The sequence below is a fragment of the Myiozetetes cayanensis genome, unplaced genomic scaffold (assembly GCF_022539395.1).
Source record: "Myiozetetes cayanensis isolate MyiCay16 unplaced genomic scaffold, myiCay2020 scf12, whole genome shotgun sequence".
Classification (NCBI taxonomy): Eukaryota; Metazoa; Chordata; class Aves; order Passeriformes; family Tyrannidae; genus Myiozetetes; species Myiozetetes cayanensis.
Window position 1 is genome coordinate 31,884 of NW_026086826.1, and position 24,079 is coordinate 55,962.

The following is a 24,079-nucleotide window of genomic DNA, read 5'->3' on the forward strand; positions in this document are numbered from 1 at the left end:
TAGCTTGAATTTGTATTCCTGTTAGATAAAGTAGCCTACCTCATGTGTTCTGGCTTCTCTTTGTTTCTCCTCTGTGCAATTCCTACAGGGCTTCTCTAAGTGTGAAATGAAATTATCCTCCACAGGAGGAACAGAATTGAGATTGTTTGGCTGTTGCTCATGGAGAATAACTTGATTTAGTGATCTGAGAGCAACCTGAGATCTGTTTAACAGTCATTGTACACTAAAGCTTTTGATTTGTAATTGGTGTTTTCTGAATTGTAGTGTTTCAGTATGTATTTAATGTCATATTTTCTCTTCTAAATGGCATTCTTCTAAACTGTATATCCTAATCTTAAGCTACTGGATAATAGAAATAAAAATAATACATCTGCCATAAAGAGAATCGTATGCCATATGAATGTTACCCAACAGATTATCATTAGAGTTCTTTTAATGTTCAATTTTTCTTTTTCACTAAACTTGTCCAAAAGCTTTTGATTCTGTAGTGCTGTAATAAATACTGTAGAATACAGAATTATTCTTTTTTTCCAGTTGATATGAAAGCTTTGAAATCTAAATGTGAGAGAAGTTAGCAGGGATTGATCTGCCAAGTTTGCCAGGAGTTTCCATTGACTTTACTGATAGTTCAGTTCATATAAATGCTAAGGCATCTAACTTAATGCTTTTTAATCTTGTTTTCTATACTCTGACAAGTTTGCTGCTTTTCATGTTGGTGTTAATTACTGTCTGTGCATACTGGAGAATTCTGTACTTAAGTAAAAAAAGCTTTATCAATTGTAAAGTGAGAAACTACATTTGAGTAACTTCATAACTTCATACTTGCAATGGTGGCTGTATATGCAAATGCTGTGTTTTCAGATTTAGAATCCTAATTTTAACAACTTCAGTAGCATTGCTTACAAAATTTTATCACAGATGTGTAGCAATAAAATTTATTATTATAGACATACCTTAAGATATTTGCTGCATCTTTTTTTTAAAGCAGAAGACTTGAAAATTTGAAGTACTTTCTTTTTTCCAGTTGCACTGTAGTTTAACTGATAGCATTTGTATCTCTCAGGTTCTGACCAAGACAATTGGTTAGTGAAATCTACATCTCAGCAAAGGAAACCTCCCTCTGTGTTGAATGGTCCTGTTTCAGCAGAACCTTGCCAGACATCTCAGTATCTTACACATAACAGGTTTGTGAAATGGTGGTGTAGTTGGCTTTATAGTGATGAACTCTATGTAGAGCACAGGTTAAAAGCATAATCTAAACCTTACAGTTGGTATATAATAAAGGATATTAAACATAAAAACAGTACTCTGTTTCTGTGTAAGGCATAATTTATTTGCATGGTAACATTTTTCTGTTTTTCACTTCCAGTGTTGAATCAAAAAAAATTGCTGGAGACAGCATGCCAAATCTGTGGGTAGAAAATGATGACAAAGAAGAAACTGAAGAATGCACAAAGTCGTGGGAAGACTCTGGAGCTGACACTCTGCTCTGTAGAAACTTGCACATGGAACAACTGCCTTAGACTTCCTAGGGTTGCCAGCTGGGTTTTTTGTTAGAGATTTGTTCATAAACTTATCATTCTAAATGAAACAGAATGCTGTGAGTTTGATCATTCTTCTGGAGGATTATGTGGTGATCTGAATTGTGGTGTGTGTGTATGTGCGTGCACATGGCTTTTAATTTTTAGACCATTTCTTGCCTCTTTTTCTTGCAACTCTTGAAAGAAAATAATTTAAAAATATATGAAAGCTTTGATATTTTTCTAGTAAGAGAAGCTCTGGTTCTATGAATGAAGCAATGGTCTGAAACTTTAACTGTAATGAAATACTGGATCCTAATGTTACCTTTCATCACAGGCAGAGATAGCACTTTTAGAAATTGTTTAATTACTGGAAGCATTCATTTATGTTTTAAGTGTTACTGGCACTAAATCCTCTTGCCTTCACTTGAATGTACAGTATACTGTAGATTTTTAACAAAACAGGTTCTATATTTATTGTGTGATTTGAAAATACCTCTTTGATATTTCAGTGACTTAAAGCGCAAAAACTTTATATATTTGTAAATAGACCAAGTGGTTATGCTGAGAAACCATGAAATTAAACACATGCGTACATAAATATTATTTTACATTGCATTTTAAATTGTTTTATAGTGATACTCAGTTTACAGATGCGTTAGGACTTTCAATGGTTCAGTCAGGAACCAAAGTCTTTTGAATGTGAACAATAAATGTGTAATTCTATCCTAAAAAGCCCTGGTTCTCTATTTTGTGTGCACTGAAGCTATAAGCTTTCATGGTTGTAGGACTGTATACAATGTTTACCAATCTGGTGCTGGTTTTGTATTATATTAATTTTTCCTTTTAATTGACTGCAGAATATTTTTTGTGTTGCCTTTGGGAAGTCTCTTGTTTATAATGTAATAAAAATAGCCAAGTAAAGGTAGGATGTTTCAGAGTCTCCTTCACCTGACTCAATGCATGTAATTTTCCTTGCCCAGTACAAGTCCATCTTGTCTCTTGTTGAGTTTTTGTGCATCTGTGATCACATCTATAGCTCTAATCCTGGCATAATTGGCCTTTTGGAAGGTGTCTAAGAAAATTCTGCCTTTCTCAGGGTCACAGGTGGGAAATTAACTCAAGCTTAGATTCCTTCACTGAAAATACATAGCTGCTCTGCCCATTTTCTTCAGAATTGGGTGTAATGTAGTGATTGGACTACACAGAAAAATAGCAGTGGAATAACATAGGGAAGAAAAGAAACTGGAGTTCTTCAAGAAGCTAAGGCAGAAAGCTGCAGTTTCTCCTTCTTAATTTAGTACACTGAGTTACTGCTTGAGATGAAGTAGTAGCCAATGTAAACTGCAGAGGATACTTGTGTGGTTTTCACATGGCACCCTTCAGGAAGCAGAAGTGGATGAAATTATATTCTTGGTTGGCTTTCTGCTGCATGGGTGGTAGTGGGGTTAGAAGGACAGAACATTGTATTTCTCTGTTTCTCCAGTTCTTCCCCAGTAAATGGGTGATCCCAGTCATGTTGTTTGCTGCAGGTGTTTGGAAGAGTACAGTTATTGCTGGGTTTCCCATAAATTGTTGGGTAGTCCTTGCCTGAATTTTAGTTATGGAAGAATAAAAACACATTCAAAAATATATGTAAATAAACAAAGTGAAAAATGTAATATACTAAGTGGGAGAACAGTACTGTGCATGTAGGGTTATGTTCAAGGCAGTAGGTGACTGAAGGCCTGTTAAGTCCATGGCTGAGGCAGGATCTGGATGCCACTAGGGGCTGCTGCTGCTTTAAGGTGAGCTTGGGGGTGCCTTATTGGGACACTTACATGCATTTGCTTTACTTGGGCCCTCTTTCTTCAGACTAGTTTTCTTCATGGAAGTAACTTTTAGGATAATAATGCCTTGAAGAACAAAAGTTACCTATTTATTCTTTTGTTTGTGTCTATAGAGTGATTAGCAAATAATAAACATTTTTGTAGTAATTCTTTGCTTTAACATTCTGTAATTCATCTTGTGGAAATGTGTTTGAATGCCTCCATGGGAAAAGCAACTGTGCTAGAAGGGTGTATGCAGTTGAGTTCTGAGCTGGCTTCAGGCCTGGAAGTCTGAGATACAGATTCAGTCCTGTTCCTGTAAAGAAGTCAAACATAGTTTTTGGATCACTCTATATATAGTGAGTGGAAAGCTTTTAAATCTGATGCTCCTGCTAATAGTGGTATGACTGCCACAGATGGTGACAGTGTAGTACTTCATGGTGTTGGAAACAACTGCAGGATCTTACTCAGAGACTGTTGAAGAACAGAAGGGGAGGCTTCTTGCAGGAATGTAGTACAGGTGTGTCACTTCACACAACTGTATATTTGAGGTAATAGAACAAGTGCCCTATCTAAGGAACAAGAAATACAGACTACCAGTGACTGATTACCATACAGCTATTGTTAGCTACCTATGCATGATATTGAAAAGATGAGTTGTTACCTAAAACTGTGGTGTTTTGTTTCATAAAAATCTTTAAATATAATATTGCTGCTTTTTCAGTCTATGATGGGAGTGCTTTTATCATAAATATTAGTCTGATTAGGTATGAGAACTTACTTTCCAGGATTATATTAGAACTGATAATTTTTTTCTCCTTCATCTGCAATGGTTAAGGATGATACAATGTAGTTTTTGCAATATAGACTGTATAGTGAAGAAACTAATAAATGAAAATTTTTCTTAAGAGAACTTTCTCCCTACAAAACAGCCTCTTCCTAATTTGAAGAACTGCCTCCACCAAATTCTGCAGACTTGTAGCAGGATAAAAATATTCCTATGTATATACAAACAAAAAAAAAAATCATATCTTAGCTTTTTGTTCAGGGTCATTCTATGTACACTTCAACCAGGTCAAGGTGACTGATATATTTAGATAATATCAATGCAAACATTATTCTTGAAAGGAAAATTGAAATATATGCAGGGTAATGGCTTTGCTGTATATATTGAATTAGCAGGTTAGTTATTACTTGTGCAGCTTTTTTTTTTTTTTTTTTTTAATTTGCAGTTATCACAAAGCTTTTGTGTGTGAAGGCTTTTGCAAAGACATCTTGGTTTTAGATTTTTCTCTTCCACTGCCCCCATCTGATTTGCAAGAGAAGTAGATGACAAGGTACTAAAGTTTGATGTAGTTGGATAGAAAAACTGATCTCAAAAGAAGTGTTTAAATTATCAGATTATTTATTTATTGCTTTCAAACAAAACATCTGATCTCTAATGTTAACTATGCCCTGCAAAGTTGCACTGCAACAAAAAAATAAAATCCCATGGTATATTTTTTGTTACATTTTTCATACTGACACAATGTTCGTGTTCCCTTATTCAAGTTTTGAGTCCAGTGGAATGCATAACAGGTAACTTTGTTTTGAAGAAATGTCTAACAATAAAAAATTAATTCTAACTATATGAAAGAGCTTGCCCCCTTTGTAATAAAAAGCTTGTCACCTGCGGCATAAAACATGCTTGTTCCCTTGAACATTATAGATTGATAGTCATGAAAAAGGAGACATTTCTTGCTAGTGTCTACCCCTCACCCCTCAAACATAGTTTTCTGCACTGAAGTGGGTGCCAGTTCCTTAAATAGAGGTCATGCAACCCAAGGTGGATTTACATCCCACATGGAATCTGTTTGAAAAAGTCAAGACTTTTGGAACTGACAACCCGGTAACAGCAACTGCTAATGGGAGACTGTAGAAACTGCTAGAATAAAAAACAAATGTTCATTTCTGGTTGGTTAAGTGACGTTTGCTACAACGCTTGCTCCTATGGTTAACCTTAAAACCAAAGGTAAGGTGGGAGCAGAAATAAAGTGTCTGATTATCCAGTATGTCATAGATGTTGAGTTTGAATTGGATTCACAGTTTTTGTGTGACTTAAAACCCATAGTTTATTGCATTGCCTGAATTTACTCGCCTGGAAACATCCTCCAACTTAGAAGTCTATGCATTTTTCTCACCTTTTTTTTTGTTGATCCAGATGCCACCCAGCTCACTTTGGGAGATTGTGGAACTTATCTGGGGGATTGACCAGACTCATTCTTCCCTTTCTGTGATTATCAATCTATTACCATAGTCAAAAAGGCCAAGTGTGTTTTGTGCATCTCTACTTGCCTCCATGGCCCTGATGTTTCTAGATCAGAACACTTCTGTGAGTGTGCCCTGGGTTGTCACTGTAAATTGATGATGAAGCTGGCTGCCAGCCTACATCAATTCAGGTACTTTGGCTGCATTTTGTGTTTAGCTCCTTAGGAAATGCAAAGTTCTAATTGATCTGCACTCCCATTCCCCCTGCTTTGCTGGGAGGAGTCTCTGTGGCTTTTAGCTGTTCAGATTTGGCTGTCATTTTACCTTGAAAGGTAAAATATTTACTGATGACTTATGAAATCTTTGTTCATTTAAAAAATATTCCTGGTCAGTGTGACCAGAGCTGAAAGGGCATACTAGTCCTCTCATTTGTTTAAATGAATATATGCACTCCATATATAGGGGTTTTCAGTAGAATGTTAAATGTGCTTTGGTGCACAGAGGAATATAATAGCAAGGGGCTATCTGTCCTCATCTCCTGTCCAGTGGAGGGGGGGTGGTGTCTGTAAACCAATGCTGAGGGAAGAGGAAGAACACTGTTAATGTGTTCTGTGATACTGACTGCATTAATTGGGCCGCTATCATCTAGATGTCAGTTTGGGTCACATGCCAGGTCAGCATAACCTGGGCAAAATCAAGGTAATCTGTGGCAGACCAAATACAAGCAGACAGCTGTGACACAACCTAGGAATTAAGTAATGTGTTTACTGTAAATTCATTGTAAATGACCTAGTAAAACTTATTAGGATAAGTAGAGGCTTTTACACAGTTCTGCAAAGGGCTTATGAGATAATCAATGAGACGCCAAGGTATGACTTGACTTCCATTATTCCATCTGAAGAGAAAGTATGATTGCAAAAAGGAAAGTGTTTACATAAACTGATAAAGAACTTGAGAATTCAGCAGAATGCAGCCACGTGTTCTTGAGCTTTCTTCCATAAAAGTCTCACCATGTCTGGCAGAGCTTCATTCGCCTTCACTATGAGGGGAATCATATTTGTACTAGCACTCACCCTTGTAGGTAAGGCTACATATCTCTTCACCTTTCCCAAAATGTCTTTCAATTCTCTGAACAGCGACTGGATCTAGATTGAACATTACTTATTTGCTTTTCCATCTCTTTTTGCAGGTAGCCAGAAGTTTGACTTTGGTGAGTAAATTTCCTTCTATAACCTTTTCCCTGTGACTTTACTGTTATATCTATTGATTAGAACATGCTTGCGAGTATTGTCAAAATGGCTATTATTTCCCACAGACCCTGGATTCAGTAGTGGAAAGAGCTACTTGTACAGTTATGAAGGCTGGATGTTGAATGGGCTTCAAGAAAAGAATTTAGCCAAAGCTGGCGTGCGCCTAAGCAGCAAAGTAGAGATCAGTGGGCTGTCAGAAAACACTTACCTCCTCAAGGTACCGTGCCGTCTTTCAAATGTGCCATGCAACATAAACTAAAATCACAGTTGTAATTGTACCTGGCTAATCTGGTGTGTAGGAAAGCTGCAGGAAACACAACTGGAGACTTACCACTGTAGATGTCAGAGAATGATCTGCAATCTACAGTTTCAGAAGTGAGGAGACACTGGTGTTTATTGTGGAAGTTGTTTGTAGCAGGTGTTCTTTGAGACTTTGTATCAGAAATACAGTTGCCAGGGGTTCTGTTAGAAAATGGCTATTTCTAACTCAAGACATTTAAGCCTGCTCAGAGTTTAAGATTTGATTCTAGTCTCAGCACACATTTCCAGCTCCTGTGAGAAGCCAGGACTCGGGTGTATAAAATCATTGTCATGAAGGCAACTGATAAACATAGACTTAAAATGCTATAAGAACTAAAGATAAGATAAAAAGTGATATGTGATAAGAGTAAAAAATGAAAGTAATCAAAAAGGAGTATGTAATAATGTTTAGTGTATGAATAGTGCAGTAAAAGATGGGGATGTGTGAAATCATGCCTTGCTGATGTCAGCAGTGATACAAGCTGATTCATTCAAAGTGGATATGTTTTGGAAGAATACTTTTGTCTGTTTCATTCAGTTTAAAATCAGAGCTTCTTTTTCAGGCATTGAATTCTGTGACAGAGCTCTCACTGATTGTAGTGGAGCTGTAGATCTCTCAAAATTATGGGCTAGGTGTTGCATTTCACACTACAGTCTTTATCCTGAAATTTTTATGTGTGTGCACTAGGTTGTGTTCTGAGGCACCAAAACTGGCAGTAACTTTGCCCAAGTTACTGAAACTGCTTCTTATTTACCTTCTATCTCAGTGTGTATAAATATATTGTTCATTATTAAAATATTTGGGGTTTATTTAAGCAATTCACTAATACAAATCAAATATAGTGACTCATTTGGTAAAAGAAAAACTGTATGGGGACATGATATAAACTTTTTAAATGTTAAATTTTACCTAAAGCAAAATATTTATTTTAAGGCTGAAAAAAGGGAGATTTTTATTTGAATTTTTTTAATTGCATTTTTAATCATCCTTTTTCCCTATAAAGTAAATGCAAGTAAAAAGTTGAAATGTCTCTGAAAGATAATAGCAATATGTTATCTATGTCTGTAAGATAAAATAACACTGCTGAGCCCCCAGGTTTTGCACTGGTTTTACAATAGTGTAAGGAAGAGACAAAAGAATAAACTTCTGTATGACTTACGAAGCCTACATTTAGAAGGAAAGAGAATCTCACTAGTGGTTATGTTAATTTCTTCCAATCCATTTGCATATTTAGTATCAAAGGAATTTTATTCTCCTAAGTGTCTTTTCTGAATTTCTTCACAGATCCGCCCTCCACAATTTGAGGAATACAATGGCATCTGGCCCAGAGACCCATTCACTCAATCCTCCAAAATCACCCAGATGGTTTCCTCATGCTTTACCCAGCCCTTCAAGTTTGAATACAATAGTGGACGGGTTGGAAACATTTATGGCCCAGAAGACTGTCCCAAGACTTGCATTAACATAGTGAGAGGAATACTGAACATGATACAGATAACTATTAAAAAGTCGCAGAATGTGTATGAATTGCAAGAGGTTTGTTTTTTTCCATTCTAAAACTACTTTATTGAAAGATTGTGTTTTATTTATTAATTAATTTATGTTCTCTTTAATTATTCTTCCTTTGAGTTTCTGCTTATTTGCAGCTACTTTCGAATGTTCGTAGCAAGAAAAAGATGGTTTTCATTCATATAGAGGAACATGTGTGCATATGCGTTGAACAAATTATCTGTGCTGAATTTTTTCTAAGACGTCTGTCTTTAAGTCTTAACATGCAGTCCTTTGGAGAAAAAAGAATTATTAACTATGAGTTTATTTGTTATATGCTTCACTCATACAACTCCTTGATCCATTTTATTTGTTAATTGTTGATATTAATTAATTACTTTTTTTATTTTAAACTCCATCCCCTGACTGAGTATTGTTCATGGGCCGATACTTTAGTGCAATAGGAATAATTGTGTGTAGTGGCAACAGCTTTCAAAACATAATTAAGACTGTTCAGTAGGTACTAACCCTCTGTTCTTCAGAGTCTTCATTCAGTAAAACTTCTTCTCACACAGTGAAATCCTGATATAATTGGGAAGTCTCATTATCTGTGTTCATCTGCCAGGCTGGAATTGGAGGTGTCTGCCATACAAGGTACATCATCCAGGAAGACAGGAAGAACAGCCGGATCTCTGTTACCAAAACTGTAGACCAAAATAACTGCCAGGAAAAAGTGGTGAAGAGCGTTGGAATGGCTTACATCTATCCTTGTCCTGTTGACATGATGGTATGTGAGACGTGAAAAAATCTTCCTAGTTACAAGCATGGCCATTCTGAACCCATTTGCTCTTTTTACTCTGTCCTCCTACAGAAAGAAAGGCCCATAAAAGGGACTGCAGCTTTCTCCTACAAACTGAAGCAGTCAGACAGTGGTACCCTGATCACAGAAGTGGTGTCTCAGCAGGTGTATCAGTTCTCACCATTCAGTGAACCCACTGGTGTTGCTGTCATGGAAGCAAGGTAGGTAGAACACAGGCTTGTTTCACAGAGTGAGAATAATTATAGGTTCTATCACTCCCTTTCTCTTCCAATTGAAGTGAAATGAGAATGGAGCTCCATAGGAGTTGGATAAAGGTCTAAGTGCTCACTGTTGGGGTTTCCACAGTCCTTAAAGTTCAACCAACTGTTCTTTATTTGTACTATGATCAAGCTGGCACTACAGCTACGTGGAAGAAAAGGAGAAAAGCTGTTTTTCTCACTTATACCATAAGAATGCAATTTGACTGTTCCGCTTGTCCTGAAAAAGGACTAATTGATAGTGTCAGGAGGAAGATGGTGCACATAGAAATAAGATCATTCATTACACTGAGTCGGTAGCTCTCATTCAGAAGATGGAAATTTCACTTCTCCTTGGAAGAAATTTCATTGCAGATAACCCTAATACCATTTTGTTTCAGAAAGAAGGCTTTATTCATTAGCAAAAGGTTTTATTGTGATAAGAAAAATTATTAAGGAGTAAAACTGATACTATCACAGTATCACTGAAGCAACAAATAGTCAAGGCAGGTGGATGAAGAGAGCTAATGCCTTTCTCCCATGGCACTTGTCTCTCAACAGACAACAACTCACCTTGCTTGAAGTGAGAAGTGAACGGGGCAGCTCCCCAGACCTTTCCATGCAAAGCTACGGAGGCCTGCGTTACCAGTTCCCAACAGAACTGCCACAGATGCCATTGCAGCTAGTCAAGATGAAAAACCCTGAGCAACGGGTAGAGTATTTTTAGGCCTTCAAACTGATTTCCTAATAATAAAAATAAAATAATAATTATCATAAATTCTAAATAATATAATTACATAAGCCCTCTCTCTTGTGTTTTATAACAGATAGTCGAAATACTGCAACACATAGTCCTGAATAACCAACAAGATTTCCATGATGATCTTCCATACCGATTCCTGGAACTTGTCCAGCTCTGCCGGATAGCAAGTGCCGATGCACTTGAGTCTACCTGGAGACAATGTTCAGATAAACCCCGCTATAGGTATTTCATTGTATCAACTTACAAGAAACTTCTGATTTTGGAGAATTGAGAGTAAAAATGAAGGATTTTTTTTTTTTACCTCTACTTGCAGGCGATGGCTGCTGAGTGCAGTCTCTGCAACAGGCACCACAGAAGCACTCAAATTCATTAAGAGCAGAATTCGCAATGATGACCTTAACTACCTTCAGGCTCTTCTAAGTGTTTCCTTTGCTCTCCATTTAACAAAGGCTGATGAACACACTGTTACAATAGCAGCAGTGAGTAGATCTATGTGAATATTTCCTGTCTGATAACAAAAGGAATTATAATTGATGACATCATTTGGTTATTAAGTACATTAGAGACTGGATTCTCCTCTCTTATACACTAATTCTGTGCAAATGTTGACCTGTGAATTTCTTTTGGCATTACGTTTACGAGAGGAAAGTTCAGTCCTCTGTCTTCATTTCCCTACATTAACATAAAGCCCTTCTCTTACAAGTACTTTTGAGAATAATCCCCATTGTAGTTTGCTGGGATCACATGGCATGCCTTCTACAGACAAAACTTGGTCCACTTCAGTCTCTTACTTCTGAAACAAATGGTGATTGGTGTGATATGTCACTTGGACAGCTCTTTTAATTGTTAACTATCCCTATGAACTGGAAAGTGCTGCAAGTAAAAGTATTTGTGCAAGCATCAAATATGTTGGCACTATAATGAATCACTTACTCTGAACAGGATTTTTGCTGTCTAGTCAATATTCTTCTTCTTAAAGAGGAAAAGAGGATATGAGAATGCATCGTTAGTATAATTGAGTTGCACATTTTTCTAAGGATATGCCATTTATACAGTGATGTCTATCCATAATCTTTGTGTTTTGAGTGTTATGTTCAGTTGAGGGGCTGTGTAAGCTTGTACATCCATATATATTGAAACTAGTGAGGAATTAAGTTCCAAAGTGAAGCTTCCAAACAAAATGTCTGCAAGCTAATTTGTTTGGATGCAACCATAATCGTTCTGGAATTGATCTCCTCAGATCTGAATGATTTTCCTGCTCTGAAAGGTTTGTGAAGCACTGTATTAAACAATAAAATAATTTTTTTTTCCTCATAGGATTTAGTGACCAGTTCTCGAATCCAGAAAAGTCCCATGCTTCAACAAGTTGCCACCTTGGGATACAGCTCTGTGGTCAATAGATACTGTTCTCAGACCTCAGCTTGTCCTAAAGAAGCTCTCCAGGTGGGTGGCTTTTTGTCAGTTTTTTGTTTTTAATAGCTTAGTACTGCTTATTTTATTAGTTTAATTCTTTTAAGATACAGTATAAAAATGGCAATTGGGCATACACATGCACATTTCATAGGTCTCCTTCAGAACCAAGGCACTTGTTTTATTAATGCAGATACTGCTTCAACACTGAAAACAAAGTTTTCTCATTGCAAAAGTAAAATCCTGAGAGAGGCCACCACTGAGTGATTTTATTAAAACCAGTTGCTTTATTGTGATAGGGTTTTCAGTAGGTAAGGGGAACACTGTGGACAATCTGTACATTAGGAAGAGAAGATTGAACTATGCTTTGTGTGTAGCCTATCCATGACCTGGCAGATGAAGCGATCAGCAGAGGCCGTGAAGACAAAATGAAATTAGCTCTGAAGTGCATTGGAAACATGGGAGATCCAGCCAGCATCAAGCGCATCCTGAAGTTCCTTCCCATATTTTCATCCAGTGTTCCTGATATCCCTATCCACATTCAGATTGATGCCATAATGGCCTTGAGAAAAATAGCTTGGAAAGACTCCAAAACTGTGAGTAGGATCTAGTAGATTTTCTTTCCTTAGTGAATTAGAGAATATATACTGTAAGGGTAATGAATTTAATGCTATTATGTATGTGGATTCAGCATGTTTTAAAAAAAAATATTTTTAAGAACAATATTTTACAATTTTATATTCAACTGATATTTTCTGCTAAACTGTAATGATTATTAGTCAGTAGGAAGCTTCCAGAGGGATACTAGCAGTGTTGCTTTCATCATCTGTCATAACCAATTAAGTCCTGTGCTAGTTATATTTAGTGTACATTTAGCCACCTAAAAGTCAAATATATAATTTGAACTGCCTCTGTAGTAAGGAAGAGAGAGAGAGAGACTTTCTGTTAAACTCCTAGGCAAAATGTCAGCATTGCTCTGCCTCTTTTAGACCCTTTCCTTAAGGTTGGATGAGTCACTACTGACTCCTTACTGAAGCTGCTGTCACAGTAAGTGTAGGCAAGACTCCTGTCTTTCAGATGGTTTAAGACCTCTATGAGAAGCTATTCACTCAGACTGTCTTTGGCAAACTGATGAAGCTCCCCTTTTAAAACTAGTCTAAATTAGCAAAGCATGCTCACTTATTCAGTGGAGTTAGTCCGAAGAATGAATCTTACCATCTACAGTTGTTTCTTCCAAAGTTATTCACTAATCTTTGAATGGCAGTAATGCACAAAGCAATGCTGATGCCTTTTTGATGGTGGTGAGTTGGCTCAAAACATTGGTAGATGGACATTTATTTCAGATTCAGTGCCAGCTCTTCTCCTTGGTGCTTTCCACCATGGCCCCTTCAGTTGTCTTAATAAAATTATGTGGAACCATGCAGTAAAAAAGATCAGGAAACCTTTCTGCAGGGATAATGACCCCCTCTCCCACATTTCTTGTGGCTTAGGTGTGGATTGAGGTTGCAAAATTGTCTCAATTATTTGGTAATTCCAGACACTGTTTTCTCTTTGCAGGTGCAGGGATATCTCATCCAGATCCTTGCAGATCAGTCGCTTCCCCCCGAGGTGCGCATGATGGCTTGTGCCATTATCTTTGAGACAAGACCTGCCCTTCCTTTAATAACAACAATAGCCAATGTGGTGATGAAGGAGAGCAATTTGCAAGTGGCAAGTTTCATATATAGCCACATGAAGGCTTTGGCAAAAAGCAGGTTGCCGTACACATACAACATGTGAGTAGAGACAGGAGCAAAGCAGGTGATCTTCTGCAAATGAGTTCTGTTACATTCTTTTTAGTGAGCACTGCATGTGCTGATAACTGAAGACAGTTTATATACTGATGGGGTGCAGCTTATTTCTAGATATTATTACCTTTCTCATTTTGTTTAGATCTTCAGCTTGCAATATTGCCCTTAAGATGCTGGCCCCCAGACTGGACAGGCTGAGCTATCGGTATAGCAAGGTGGTACGTGTTGATGCTTACTTCGGTGAGTAAAAGTGTTTCAGGGACCAGGAAACTTTCACTTCAGAAATCCATTCTTAAGAGATATTAAATCCTTTGGAGAAATAAGGCATTCTCCATTTCAGTGAGAAATTAAATTAAATATGAGGGTCACATGTTAAAAAGTGCATCAGTAGCCATATAATAATATCTGACTAAACAGAATTTATGTAATGATATATCTTACATATCAGTGTACGATATATCAGTGGAAAAATCTGCAGGAATATGATCTTGAATGACAAGCAGAATGGTTAGAAAAAAGACGTGTCTTTTGTTTACTTCTACCATAGATAACTATAAAGTTGGTGCTGCTGGAGATGTCTTTGTTATGAACAACCCAGGAACAATGTTCCCATCAGCAATAATTTCCAAGCTGATGGCATATTCTGCAGGGTCAGTGGCTGATTTGGCGGAGGTAAATATTTACCTAAATCAATGATAAAACATATTAAAATTAAAAGCAATGACTAAGTGTCACCTTTGTAAGTATGTTTCAGACTGCTCCTTCTCATGCTGTTTTGGTAGGCTGGTGTCCGCGTCGAAGGCCTCACAGACGTCATCATGAAACAAAATATCCCATTTGCTGAATATCCCGCATACAAAAAGATAAAGGAGATTGGAAAAGCTGTAGGTATTTTCAGTAATGCAACGTGTGGGTTATATAAAGGGGTGTTTAGTGAGTCTTTTTTTACTAGTGAGGCTCTCTCAGAAGGTAAATTACTCTCCTAGCAGTCAACTCAAGTATTTCTGTGAAGGGGAGATATGCAATGGGATGCCAGGGGACATCTGCCATAGCTGCAATAGCTTCTGCCAGTTTTTGCTCAGGGTCTGCCTCCTCCCCACCTCACAGAGGCTGCTAAAGGAGCACGGGAGGCAAGGGAAGTGGCAAGCATTGCAGCATGGTGTGTCACATGCCTGGCAGGCAGGCTTCCTACTCCCTCCCTTCATCTATCTAACCTAGTTTACAGGAATATACCTTTGTCTTGAAGAGAAAAGATTAATTTTTGCTTTTTTTTTTTTTTTCAAACTAGTGGTATTAATGACCCAGAGCTTCTGTGCAAATGTTATTTCATTGGAATACCAAACACTAGATTGGAGCCTATTCATGGGCATCTCAATGGCAGGAGAAAGTCTGAATTAGCGCCACCATGCTATTTATGATCAAAAATTTTTCAATGGAAAATGGCAGCTTGGCCAGTGATGGTTCTGGTCATCTTGCTGAACTACCATTTGTGAAGTGTTACATTAAGAAAATTTACTTGTTTCTTTATCTGATCCCCAGCTGTTGGGATGGAAGGAGCTACCAACAGAAACCCCCTTGATATCAGCCTACTTGAAACTCTTTGGCCAAGAGCTGGCCTACATCAACATCAATAAGGAAGTCCTACAACAGGCTGTGAAGGTACGAGGGACTCTTACTTCTCTTTGCAATATTTTACACCCTTTACTTTCATATCCTGACCTTGGATCTCTGTTTTATTGCAGACTGTGCTAGAACCTGCTGACAGGAACACAGTGCTGAAGAGACTCATCAGCCAAATCCGCAGTGGCATTGCAGGACAATGGACACAGCCTATGTGGCTGGGAGAGCTGCGATACATCGTTTCTACCTGCACTGGTCTACCGCTGGAGTACGGGTCATACACTGCTGCTCTGGCCCGGGCAGCAGCCAGCAGTGAGTTGGGAAGTGGGAGATCAGCTGTGTGTGTGGTGGGAACAGTTGCTGCACTGTGGGGTCAGGCTGCCACCCCGGGAGGGGACCCTGACAGACTGGAGGGGATGACCTGACAGAAGTGTGATGAAATTCGACAAAGGCAATGCAAAGTCCTTCACACCTGGGATGGAGTAACTCTTGCAACTTTATAGGCTGGGCATCAACCAGACAGAAAGCAGCTTTGCAGAAAAGGACCAAGAAGGCCAGCACAAGCTGGTAAAGTAAACCAGCAGTGTGCTCTTGTGGTGATGAAGGCCAACTGCATCACTGGCTGCAGAAGCAAGAGTAAAGCTAGAATGACAATGATTTGCTTCCTCTATTTAGCATATTTGAGGCTGCATCTGAAGTACAATGTCCAGTTTTGTGTCCACAGTACAAGAAAGATGTTCACACTTGACATGAGGAAAGATTAGAGAGCGAGGGTTGTTTAGCCTGGTTGTCCTTCATTCACTCTGTCTTCTGATTCCCCAAATTTCTGAAATTTTAGTGTTATACTAATTATCAGACTTTCAATTTGGGTCAGGTCTTCATTTTTTTAGTATATTTTTATTTCCATTTAAAATACATTGCATCAGCATCTTTGTCTCCCTAATGATCTTTCTGTATATTTTCAGTATTTTTCAGACTCATAAAAGATCTCATGTACCCCAAAGTCTGCCTTGTTTTCCAACATTATTTGTTGTACTGGCAAAAATATTACCTCGTACTGAAAACTGTCATTTGCTTATGTTCAAACCCCTTCTTTCACTATTACCATGTTTAAATTTTGTTCTTGCATTTGCAGTTGATGGAAAGATAACTCCCCCTTTAACTGGAGATTCTAGACCCTCACAGTTGCTTGAATCCACTGTGCAGATTCAGTCTGACATAAACCCAAGGTACGGAGGTTTCCCTTTTACAGGAGACTTTGCATATGAAGGAGACTTTAAGAGAAGGCAGAGTATATAAAAAGAGCACCTTTCTTGCATCTGACAGCTTTACTCTGTTTCAGCTTATATGTACAGACAGTTGCAACAATGGGTGTCAACACAGAATACTTCCAACATGCTGTTGAAATTCAAGGCAAGGTCCTGACAAGAGTGCCAATGAAGTTTGACACCAAGATAGACATGAAACTGAAAAACATTAAGATTGAAACAAATCCATGCCATGAGGAAACTGAGATAGTGGTTGGAAGGTATGGTAGCATTACTTCAGAATACTTCGTATTGCTGAAACCTGACAAAGTTCACCATTCACTGACCTCCTACGGAGGTTCCTAGATAGGCAGAGTAACTCTTCACCATGTAGCGGAACCTTTGATATGAAGTACAAGGAAGAAAAATGGGGGAGCTAAAAATCAAAAGATACCTAAATTATTTAGCGGTTAAATTTTTACTTTAATTTGTTTGTTATTTTGTGTTATTACTATTTTTTCATTACTTTATTGTCTTTAAGGATTTTAATCTTTATGTTTGAATTTTTTTTTTAATTTCCAAAAAATTAACATTTAAATTTATCCAGATTTTGAAAGCTTCATGTGATATAAAGAAAATTATACTTGTCATAAACTCTTACTTGTTTTCAATAGTATTTATATTTATTAATTCATATATAATCCCTATGTTCAAATGACAGATCTCTGTACTGTCTCATAATACTGACAGGGACATATTTCATTTAACCCAAAGACAAGAGGTCAAAATAATTCACCATTTTTTGCATGTATCTCAACAGACATAAGGCTTTTGCTGTATCAAGAAATATAGGAGAACTAGGTGTTGAAAAGAGAACTTCAATTCTCCCAGGAGATGCTTCATCAAATATTGTGGAAGAACCTTTCACACCATCAGAGAGAGCTTCCAGTGAAGGTTTCACAAAGGTAACCTATTGCTTTTTGCATATATAGTAATATTTACCCTCTCTGTAATGCATATCTGTAGATTTATTCTCACCCATGACATAGTCTTGGTGGTATTCACACACTCATCTCTAATGCAGCAAGAAGCTGACAGCAAGGCAAGGAAACATGCCGACAGCTCTCAAGAGGATCTTCGCCATGTCACAGGAAGAAAAACCCATACACGAGACATTTGTGTCAAAATGCATCATCTTGGTTGTCAGCTCTGCTTTTCCAGAAGGTCACGAGATGCCAGTTTCCTAAAAAATACATATTTGCACAGATTAATTGGAGAACATGAAGCTAAAATAGTCTTGATCCCAGGTAAAATGCTGAGTATGAACCTTGTCATCTCAGGTTTTTCAGTGCTATTTGAAGCAGTGTAACCTTCTAATATGTGAAATTGGTGTGTAGTTGAAACAGATGCTGATATTGACAAAATTCAGCTGGAGATTCAGGCAGGATCCAGAGCAGCTTCCAAAATAATTCAAGAGGTAAACTCGGAGTCTAAGGAAGAGGATGAACCATCTCTGTATAAGGACATTCGAGCTAAACTGAAGAAGATTCTAGGCATTGAAAATGTGTTCAAGGTAAGTGATTTTGAAAATGAGAGTGGGAAATATTTTCCCCTAAATGAAACCAAGAATTTGAAGTTCAGTGTAGAAAGATGGCATGGGAAAGAAAGGATGGGCCTAATTTGAAAGGTGCCGGTGCTAGGCCTATCAGATAGTGCTACATCTGGGGGGGTTGATCCCTTGGGGCACATCCAGCTAAGTCTTCTGTGCTGGGCTAGATTTCAACTGAGTGGAGTGGATCTAAGGGAGTTCTGCAGATTCTTCTAGTGAGTGAGACAGGGAGGTGGTTGTTCCTTGAAAGGCTGATGTGAGAAGCTTGTCTGACACCCTCGTAAGTTTTACTTTGTAAATACGGAACCAGCTGTATCCTCTCTCTTGCACTTTGTGAACTATTTTTGCAGGTTGCAAATAAAACACAACATCAGAAGAAGCAACCTTCAAAGAAAGAAAACACTGTGCTAACAGAGCTTGGGACAGACCCTGATGCAAAACGTCCCTTCAGCTCATCTTCTGCCTCCTCAACTGCCTCCTCTTCCTCATCATCTGCTGTTTCTCCTGATCACAAAAAGGCTGTGGATGAAGATGAGAATGATCAAGAAAAGCAAGCAAGAAACAAAGATACAAGCAGCAGGAGCAGCAGCAGGAGCAGGAGCAGGAGCAGCAGCAGGAGCAGCAGCAGCAGCAGGAGCAGCAGCAGCAGCAGTAGTAGTAGTCATCATAGCCATGGGCATCACTCAAGGCATCTGAATTGCAGCAGCAGTAGCAGCAGCGAGTCATTGAGCTGCTACAGCCATGGGCATCATTCAGAACATCGGGATGGCAGCAGCAGCAGCAGCACATATTCAAAAATATGGGTAACTTTGTCAGTAAATTGATGCTGCTAATGTTTCTGAATCACATTCCTGATGGCGACTGGTTTTGCATGACAAATCAGGAAACTATGAGTTGACCAAGTAAATTTTAGCAATATAAAATTGCAAAATTTATTCTGCGAACACATCTGCAATCATTGGCTCAGATGACTACTTCAAAGCATCTCAAAAGTTTCCACAAGTTTGTTGAAACTTTTGTTATAGGCAGGGAACCATTTTTTTTTGGACAGTTTACTGTCCATATATTCATCTTGCATTATGTGCTTGTGACTAAACATATGTATGAATGATTATTAGTATTATTTAATTTCCAGTGCTCAAATTTCAATATAATGGCAGCATTTCTTTTCATCTGAGATTTTTAATCTTCTTGTTTTTATCATTTTCAAAGGAAGTTCATGAGATTTATCAGTACCGCTTTAAATCAGCACATAGACAAGAGGTGAGTTTTTCTTTCCTCAGTAAAAGAATTATGGAAACTGTCATGAGTCAAATGGAGAACTTTAAAGGCAATTTGTTATCTTTTTTGAGGAAAATTACAGTACTGATAACATTAGAGCCATGGTGGTTCTTCTGATATGCATAAAGACAGAGAGCTACATTCCTCTTTGTGTTGTGCACGTGACACCATTTGTGGCTCTGCAAAGGAGATGAAAAGCCTCTACCAAAGCAATATGAGGGACTGGAACTGCACACTTTGGAGGAACAAAGACCCTACCATCAAAAGATTGGGTCATTTGACTCTCTTTGATCATTTGGTTTCTTGGGTTGGAATCACTGGTGATATACACCAGGATGATGATGTGAACAAACACAGGAGGATACCTTATTTTATTATGGTTTGGCAGATTCTTACTGGAGCATGAGCCAGCCAGGAACAGTGTACTTGATATTAGTGCTCCTTAAAAAGCAAAATTTTAACTGTGTGTCCATTCAGATGATCCTTACCATTGAGTTGTCAGGTCCATTCAGTGTGTCCTCTAGTTGATAAGACCCTTGCAGAAGTTCTGGTCTTTCATATTGAATTGAGAGGCTGGTTTCTTTCGACTTGCTTTGGTCCGTTGTTTTTTCATACAGGGAATTCTCATCTAAACACACTTCTTATTTGTTTCTTCTGAGGGGTCAGAGCTGTTTGGGCAAACAAGATTTTTCAGAGCTAGATCACATGTACTAAGCAGGACAAAACCTCTACTGCAAGTCATCGAGCTGCTCAATGTTGGAACACAAGTTTACCAACACCGAGTGCCATGACACTTCAACACTGCCTAGTGCATTTCTTCAAGCAAGCTTTTGAGTTAAGCATGTTGTGTTTTTTCTTGCAGTTCCCAAAAACAGAACTCCCAGCTGACCAACTTAACAGCTTGTACTCTTCTACCAGATCCAGTCGTGCCTCATCTAGAGCTGCTTCCCAGGTTTGTTGCATCAATTTTAGGAGTTTTTGATAGCTTGGAAGAATAGCATGTGGCCATGCACTTGCAGTAATTCTACATCTAAGTTAACGGGAAGGGAGAAATGCCAACCTCTCAAGTCTCAGGTATCAGTCAAGAGTGAGACGTGCACCATAATTCCCACACACACATTCCTCTGCAGTGAGGAGCCTTCTTACTTGCACTGCGACCCTTCCTTCATGGGAATCCCACTCGACAGATGCCTGCAGAGACTCATCTTGCGAGTTCTGCAACCAGGAGGGAGGTTGAGGTGCTGCCATGCCAGTGTGAGGACATTGGTGGTGGCAGCTGAGGCTCAGAGTAGCCTCATCAAAAGGCGTGCTCCAGAGGGGACATCTGCACTCCTCACCACCTCCCAGTCAGACATGTGCAGGTTTGCTAATAATGGAGTGAAGGTATCAAAGGTCATAGCACACTTAAGGTCCTGCTCCAAGGGAGGAGGTTCTTCATGTTGAAGACAGTGTCCTGGATTATATTCTGTGCTGGGTTTCTGTGCAAACACAAAACCTGTCCATCCCACAGAATTCGCAGCCAAAGTGAGGTGAAAGCCAATAGACCACCCAGACAGATAAACAGGAGGAGCATAGCTGGGGGATGTTATTACTGTGACAATGAGTGATGAATAAAACTGACAACTGATGCTGTTCAAATTGAACCACCTTCCTTTATTCACAGGCTGGGTATTAACAATGAAGCCCAAATCATATAGTCATTACTGTATTTTAATCCCATGACTATTTCTGCAGTATCAGCTATAGCTGAGGAAATGGCACAAATTTTGGATCATATAAACACAATGGTAAAGTCCATCTGTGCATGCAGAGGCACGTGCACATTAAAGACATATGCCTGAGATTTTGTAGGCATGTATATATGTGTGGTACATATGATGGTATATATTTGTGGTTCAGTTATTTATTTTTCATTTCTCCATCTCAATCAATCTTGCATCTCAAATGTTCCACATGGTAACTCTTTCATAGTTACATTCTTTGCATACTTTCTCCCCCTTCTTCTTAGCCTAAGTTTTTGGGAGATGTTAAAACACCAGTATTAGCTGTTTTTCTTCATGGCATCCATAATGATAAGAAGATAAGAGGCCTCCAGCTCGTGATGTATGCTGTTACTGACTCAATCCGGCCCCGGATGCAGGTATTTGTGTCAAACCTCACAGATTCAAGCAAGTGGAAGCTCTGTGCTGATGCTTCAGTCCTCAATGCTCACAAGGCAGTGGTAAGACTCAAAAATAGTTATATACAGCTGTATGTATCACAGGAAAACCATGGTCCATGCATTAAAAAAATGGATCATTTATCTGTCCATTATAGGCTTACTTGAAATGGGGACGGAATTGCCAGGACTACAAGATTTTGACTGAGCTGGTAACTGGGCGGTTTGCTGCTCACCCTGCTGTACAAGTGAAACTTGAGTGGCCTAAAGTTCCTTCCAGCGTCAGATCCATAGCAGAATGGTGAGGCTTTAATCCTTAGTGACACTCATTCACAATATTGGTCAACTGGGAAAAATCAGCATTCACACATGAGGTTCTAGTGGCTTAAATACTGGCTAATGTTTTGTTCTCAGATCTGTCCAAGTACTGCCTTTGGACATAAAAGCTGCATGAGATTACATCTTATTTTAATGTACAGGAACTCTTTATACTGGACATAATTGCTGAAAACTGAGGAACAGATCCTTCCTTTCACTGAACAGTAAAACAGACAGTGGGTGTGAGGACCTAATGAGTGATCCTGAAGACTAACATGCTACTTACACAGAGGTGTGAGACAACCTGGTTGGGATGTGTACAGCTTTTTGTTTCTCCATTTCACCAAGTATTTCTGATTTGAATTTTTGAAGGTTTTACAAGTTTGTCCCTGGGGCTGCATTTATGCTGGGGTTCTCTGAAAAAACAGACAAGAATCCTTCTCGACAAGCCAGGATGATTGTGGCTCTAACTTCTCCAAGGACATGTGATGTTGTTATCAAGCTTCCTGACGTAATTATGAAATATTTTTATCACTCTCCTATTTATTCCTAGTAGAAAAGTGTGACTGTTGCACTTTAATTACAGTGGGTCGATTCTGAGAAAGAAAAATTAAGTAATCATCACTTCGGGTGCAAATGATGAAAACAACTTTCATTTATTTTCAGCCTTTCGATATTACATAGAAGGATATTCATATAGTGTTTCTGTTCATGGAGAGAGACATGGGTACTCATAATTACATGGGTTTCCATCTGTAGTAGCCCGTAAGTGTTCACCTCATCACCTTTGAAAGGGAGTAATTCATTCTCTCCCAAATAATACCTGAATGATTTCTCTCACACCATGAGAGAAAACTAGGTAAAAGCAAAAACCTCATGGGCAATGAGACAGATGAGTGGTGTTCACATAAGTCTTTGCAACCAAAGTAGAAGAAATAGAAATCAAATTCCAAATAGGAGAAAAGTCTTAGCTGTTTGTTGGCACAGGTGTATTTTGAATGTGTTTACGTATTCCTTTTCAGATTATCCTCTACGAAAAAGCCATGAGGCTTCCCCTGTCACTTCCTGTAGGTCCGAGGATACCAGCCTCAGAGCTGCAGCCTCCCATCTGGAATGTCTTTGCTGAAGCACCCTCTGCAGTGCTCCAGAATTTTAAAGGTTAGGCTCAGAAACATGACAACCTTAGTGTCACAATTAACTTGAGCATCTTCTGAATTTTTGTTGGCATTATTTATCTCCAGTTAATTAGAAAATGTTCTGTAAGAAAGTGAGAATGGTTCAACTGGGAGAAAATATTGCACATATAGTACAAAAATCATCAGCATTTCAGGGATCAAGATACCAATTATTTGAATTGATAACATTTAAAGTTTATAGCAATTATTTTTTGTTAGATAGAGGAGTATATTTTCCATGCCTTTTAAGAATTTATGCATGCTTGGTGGCCAAAAGTCCCTGTAAACCATACAAAAATATCACATAGTGAAAAAAATATAAAACCAAAATAGTCTGGCACTAAAAACAAAACATGACTTAATGGCTTTCTCTTATGGAAAAGTAAATACTCACTGGCATTTTTTTAACCAGCTCAGTGCTCAATTTCCTACAACAAGATCACAACCTTTAATGAAGTTCAGTTTAACTACACTATGCCAGCAAACTGCTACCACATCTTGGCTCAGGATTGCAGCTCTGACCTTAAGTTCCTGGTGATGATGAGGACTGCTGAAGAAACTGTGAATCTGAAAGCAATCAATATCAAGCTTGGCGTTCAGTAAGTAACTCCTGCCAGATGCTGGGAGCATGAGGAACCATCACCCACATTTAACATGAGAGGACCTTCTATCTGAGCTTCACTGCAATCGTTAGCAGCCCATGGGATTTCAGCGTTCCCCTTATTTACTTTCCACGTGTGTTGAATGCAATGCTGATGCGGTTGTCCTGCATCATAGGTGACAAAAATACCCCTGATGTAATTTAAGTGGCTGAAATAAGCTTATGCTGTGACCAATGATATTTAGTGAGCAGAAAAATGCCTGTGCCACTGTATGTGTGTGAATGGGGCACAAACAAGGTATCAACACTCTTCTCCTTAACAGTGAAATTGATATGCGTCCTGCAAATGGACAGGTGAAGCTGCTGGTAGATGGAATTGAAAGCCCCACGACAAATGTTTCATACACATCTGCTGGTAAGTGATGCAGCATATCTTG

At 38.5% G+C, this 24,079-nt stretch overlaps 2 protein-coding genes across 6 annotated transcripts in view; both read left to right on the top strand.

Moving 5' to 3' along the window:
* SSX2IP (SSX family member 2 interacting protein) overlaps positions 1 to 4,963 on the top strand; it is a 24,069-nt gene extending 19,106 nt beyond the window's left edge. For all 5 annotated transcript variants that reach the window (XM_050306938.1, XM_050306937.1, XM_050306939.1 and 2 more), the window contains 2 exons: positions 1,064 to 1,184; positions 1,370 to 4,963. In XM_050306938.1, coding sequence (XP_050162895.1) covers positions 1,064 to 1,184; positions 1,370 to 1,523 — 275 coding nt within the window. In that variant the 3' untranslated portion in view covers positions 1,524 to 4,963. The remainder of the gene's footprint in view (positions 1 to 1,063; positions 1,185 to 1,369) is intronic.
* Positions 4,857 to 24,079, top strand: part of LOC126635645 (vitellogenin-2-like) — a 24,059-nt gene continuing 4,836 nt past the window's right edge. Inside the window, exons 1-32 of the mRNA XM_050307064.1 lie at positions 4,857 to 4,906; positions 5,741 to 5,766; positions 6,765 to 6,785; positions 6,891 to 7,042; positions 8,411 to 8,662; positions 9,240 to 9,401; positions 9,486 to 9,634; positions 10,232 to 10,382; positions 10,498 to 10,655; positions 10,747 to 10,912; positions 11,751 to 11,876; positions 12,221 to 12,439; positions 13,401 to 13,618; positions 13,776 to 13,873; positions 14,181 to 14,305; positions 14,416 to 14,517; positions 15,173 to 15,292; positions 15,376 to 15,565; positions 16,389 to 16,482; positions 16,596 to 16,781; positions 17,321 to 17,465; positions 17,585 to 17,807; positions 17,898 to 18,073; positions 18,460 to 18,912; positions 19,322 to 19,372; positions 20,253 to 20,342; positions 21,399 to 21,611; positions 21,707 to 21,849; positions 22,239 to 22,377; positions 22,889 to 23,024; positions 23,454 to 23,640; positions 23,966 to 24,057. Of these exons, the coding sequence (XP_050163021.1) occupies positions 4,857 to 4,906; positions 5,741 to 5,766; positions 6,765 to 6,785; positions 6,891 to 7,042; positions 8,411 to 8,662; positions 9,240 to 9,401; positions 9,486 to 9,634; positions 10,232 to 10,382; positions 10,498 to 10,655; positions 10,747 to 10,912; positions 11,751 to 11,876; positions 12,221 to 12,439; positions 13,401 to 13,618; positions 13,776 to 13,873; positions 14,181 to 14,305; positions 14,416 to 14,517; positions 15,173 to 15,292; positions 15,376 to 15,565; positions 16,389 to 16,482; positions 16,596 to 16,781; positions 17,321 to 17,465; positions 17,585 to 17,807; positions 17,898 to 18,073; positions 18,460 to 18,912; positions 19,322 to 19,372; positions 20,253 to 20,342; positions 21,399 to 21,611; positions 21,707 to 21,849; positions 22,239 to 22,377; positions 22,889 to 23,024; positions 23,454 to 23,640; positions 23,966 to 24,057 (4,813 nt within the window). The remainder of the gene's footprint in view (positions 4,907 to 5,740; positions 5,767 to 6,764; positions 6,786 to 6,890; positions 7,043 to 8,410; positions 8,663 to 9,239; positions 9,402 to 9,485; positions 9,635 to 10,231; positions 10,383 to 10,497; positions 10,656 to 10,746; positions 10,913 to 11,750; positions 11,877 to 12,220; positions 12,440 to 13,400; positions 13,619 to 13,775; positions 13,874 to 14,180; positions 14,306 to 14,415; positions 14,518 to 15,172; positions 15,293 to 15,375; positions 15,566 to 16,388; positions 16,483 to 16,595; positions 16,782 to 17,320; positions 17,466 to 17,584; positions 17,808 to 17,897; positions 18,074 to 18,459; positions 18,913 to 19,321; positions 19,373 to 20,252; positions 20,343 to 21,398; positions 21,612 to 21,706; positions 21,850 to 22,238; positions 22,378 to 22,888; positions 23,025 to 23,453; positions 23,641 to 23,965; positions 24,058 to 24,079) is intronic.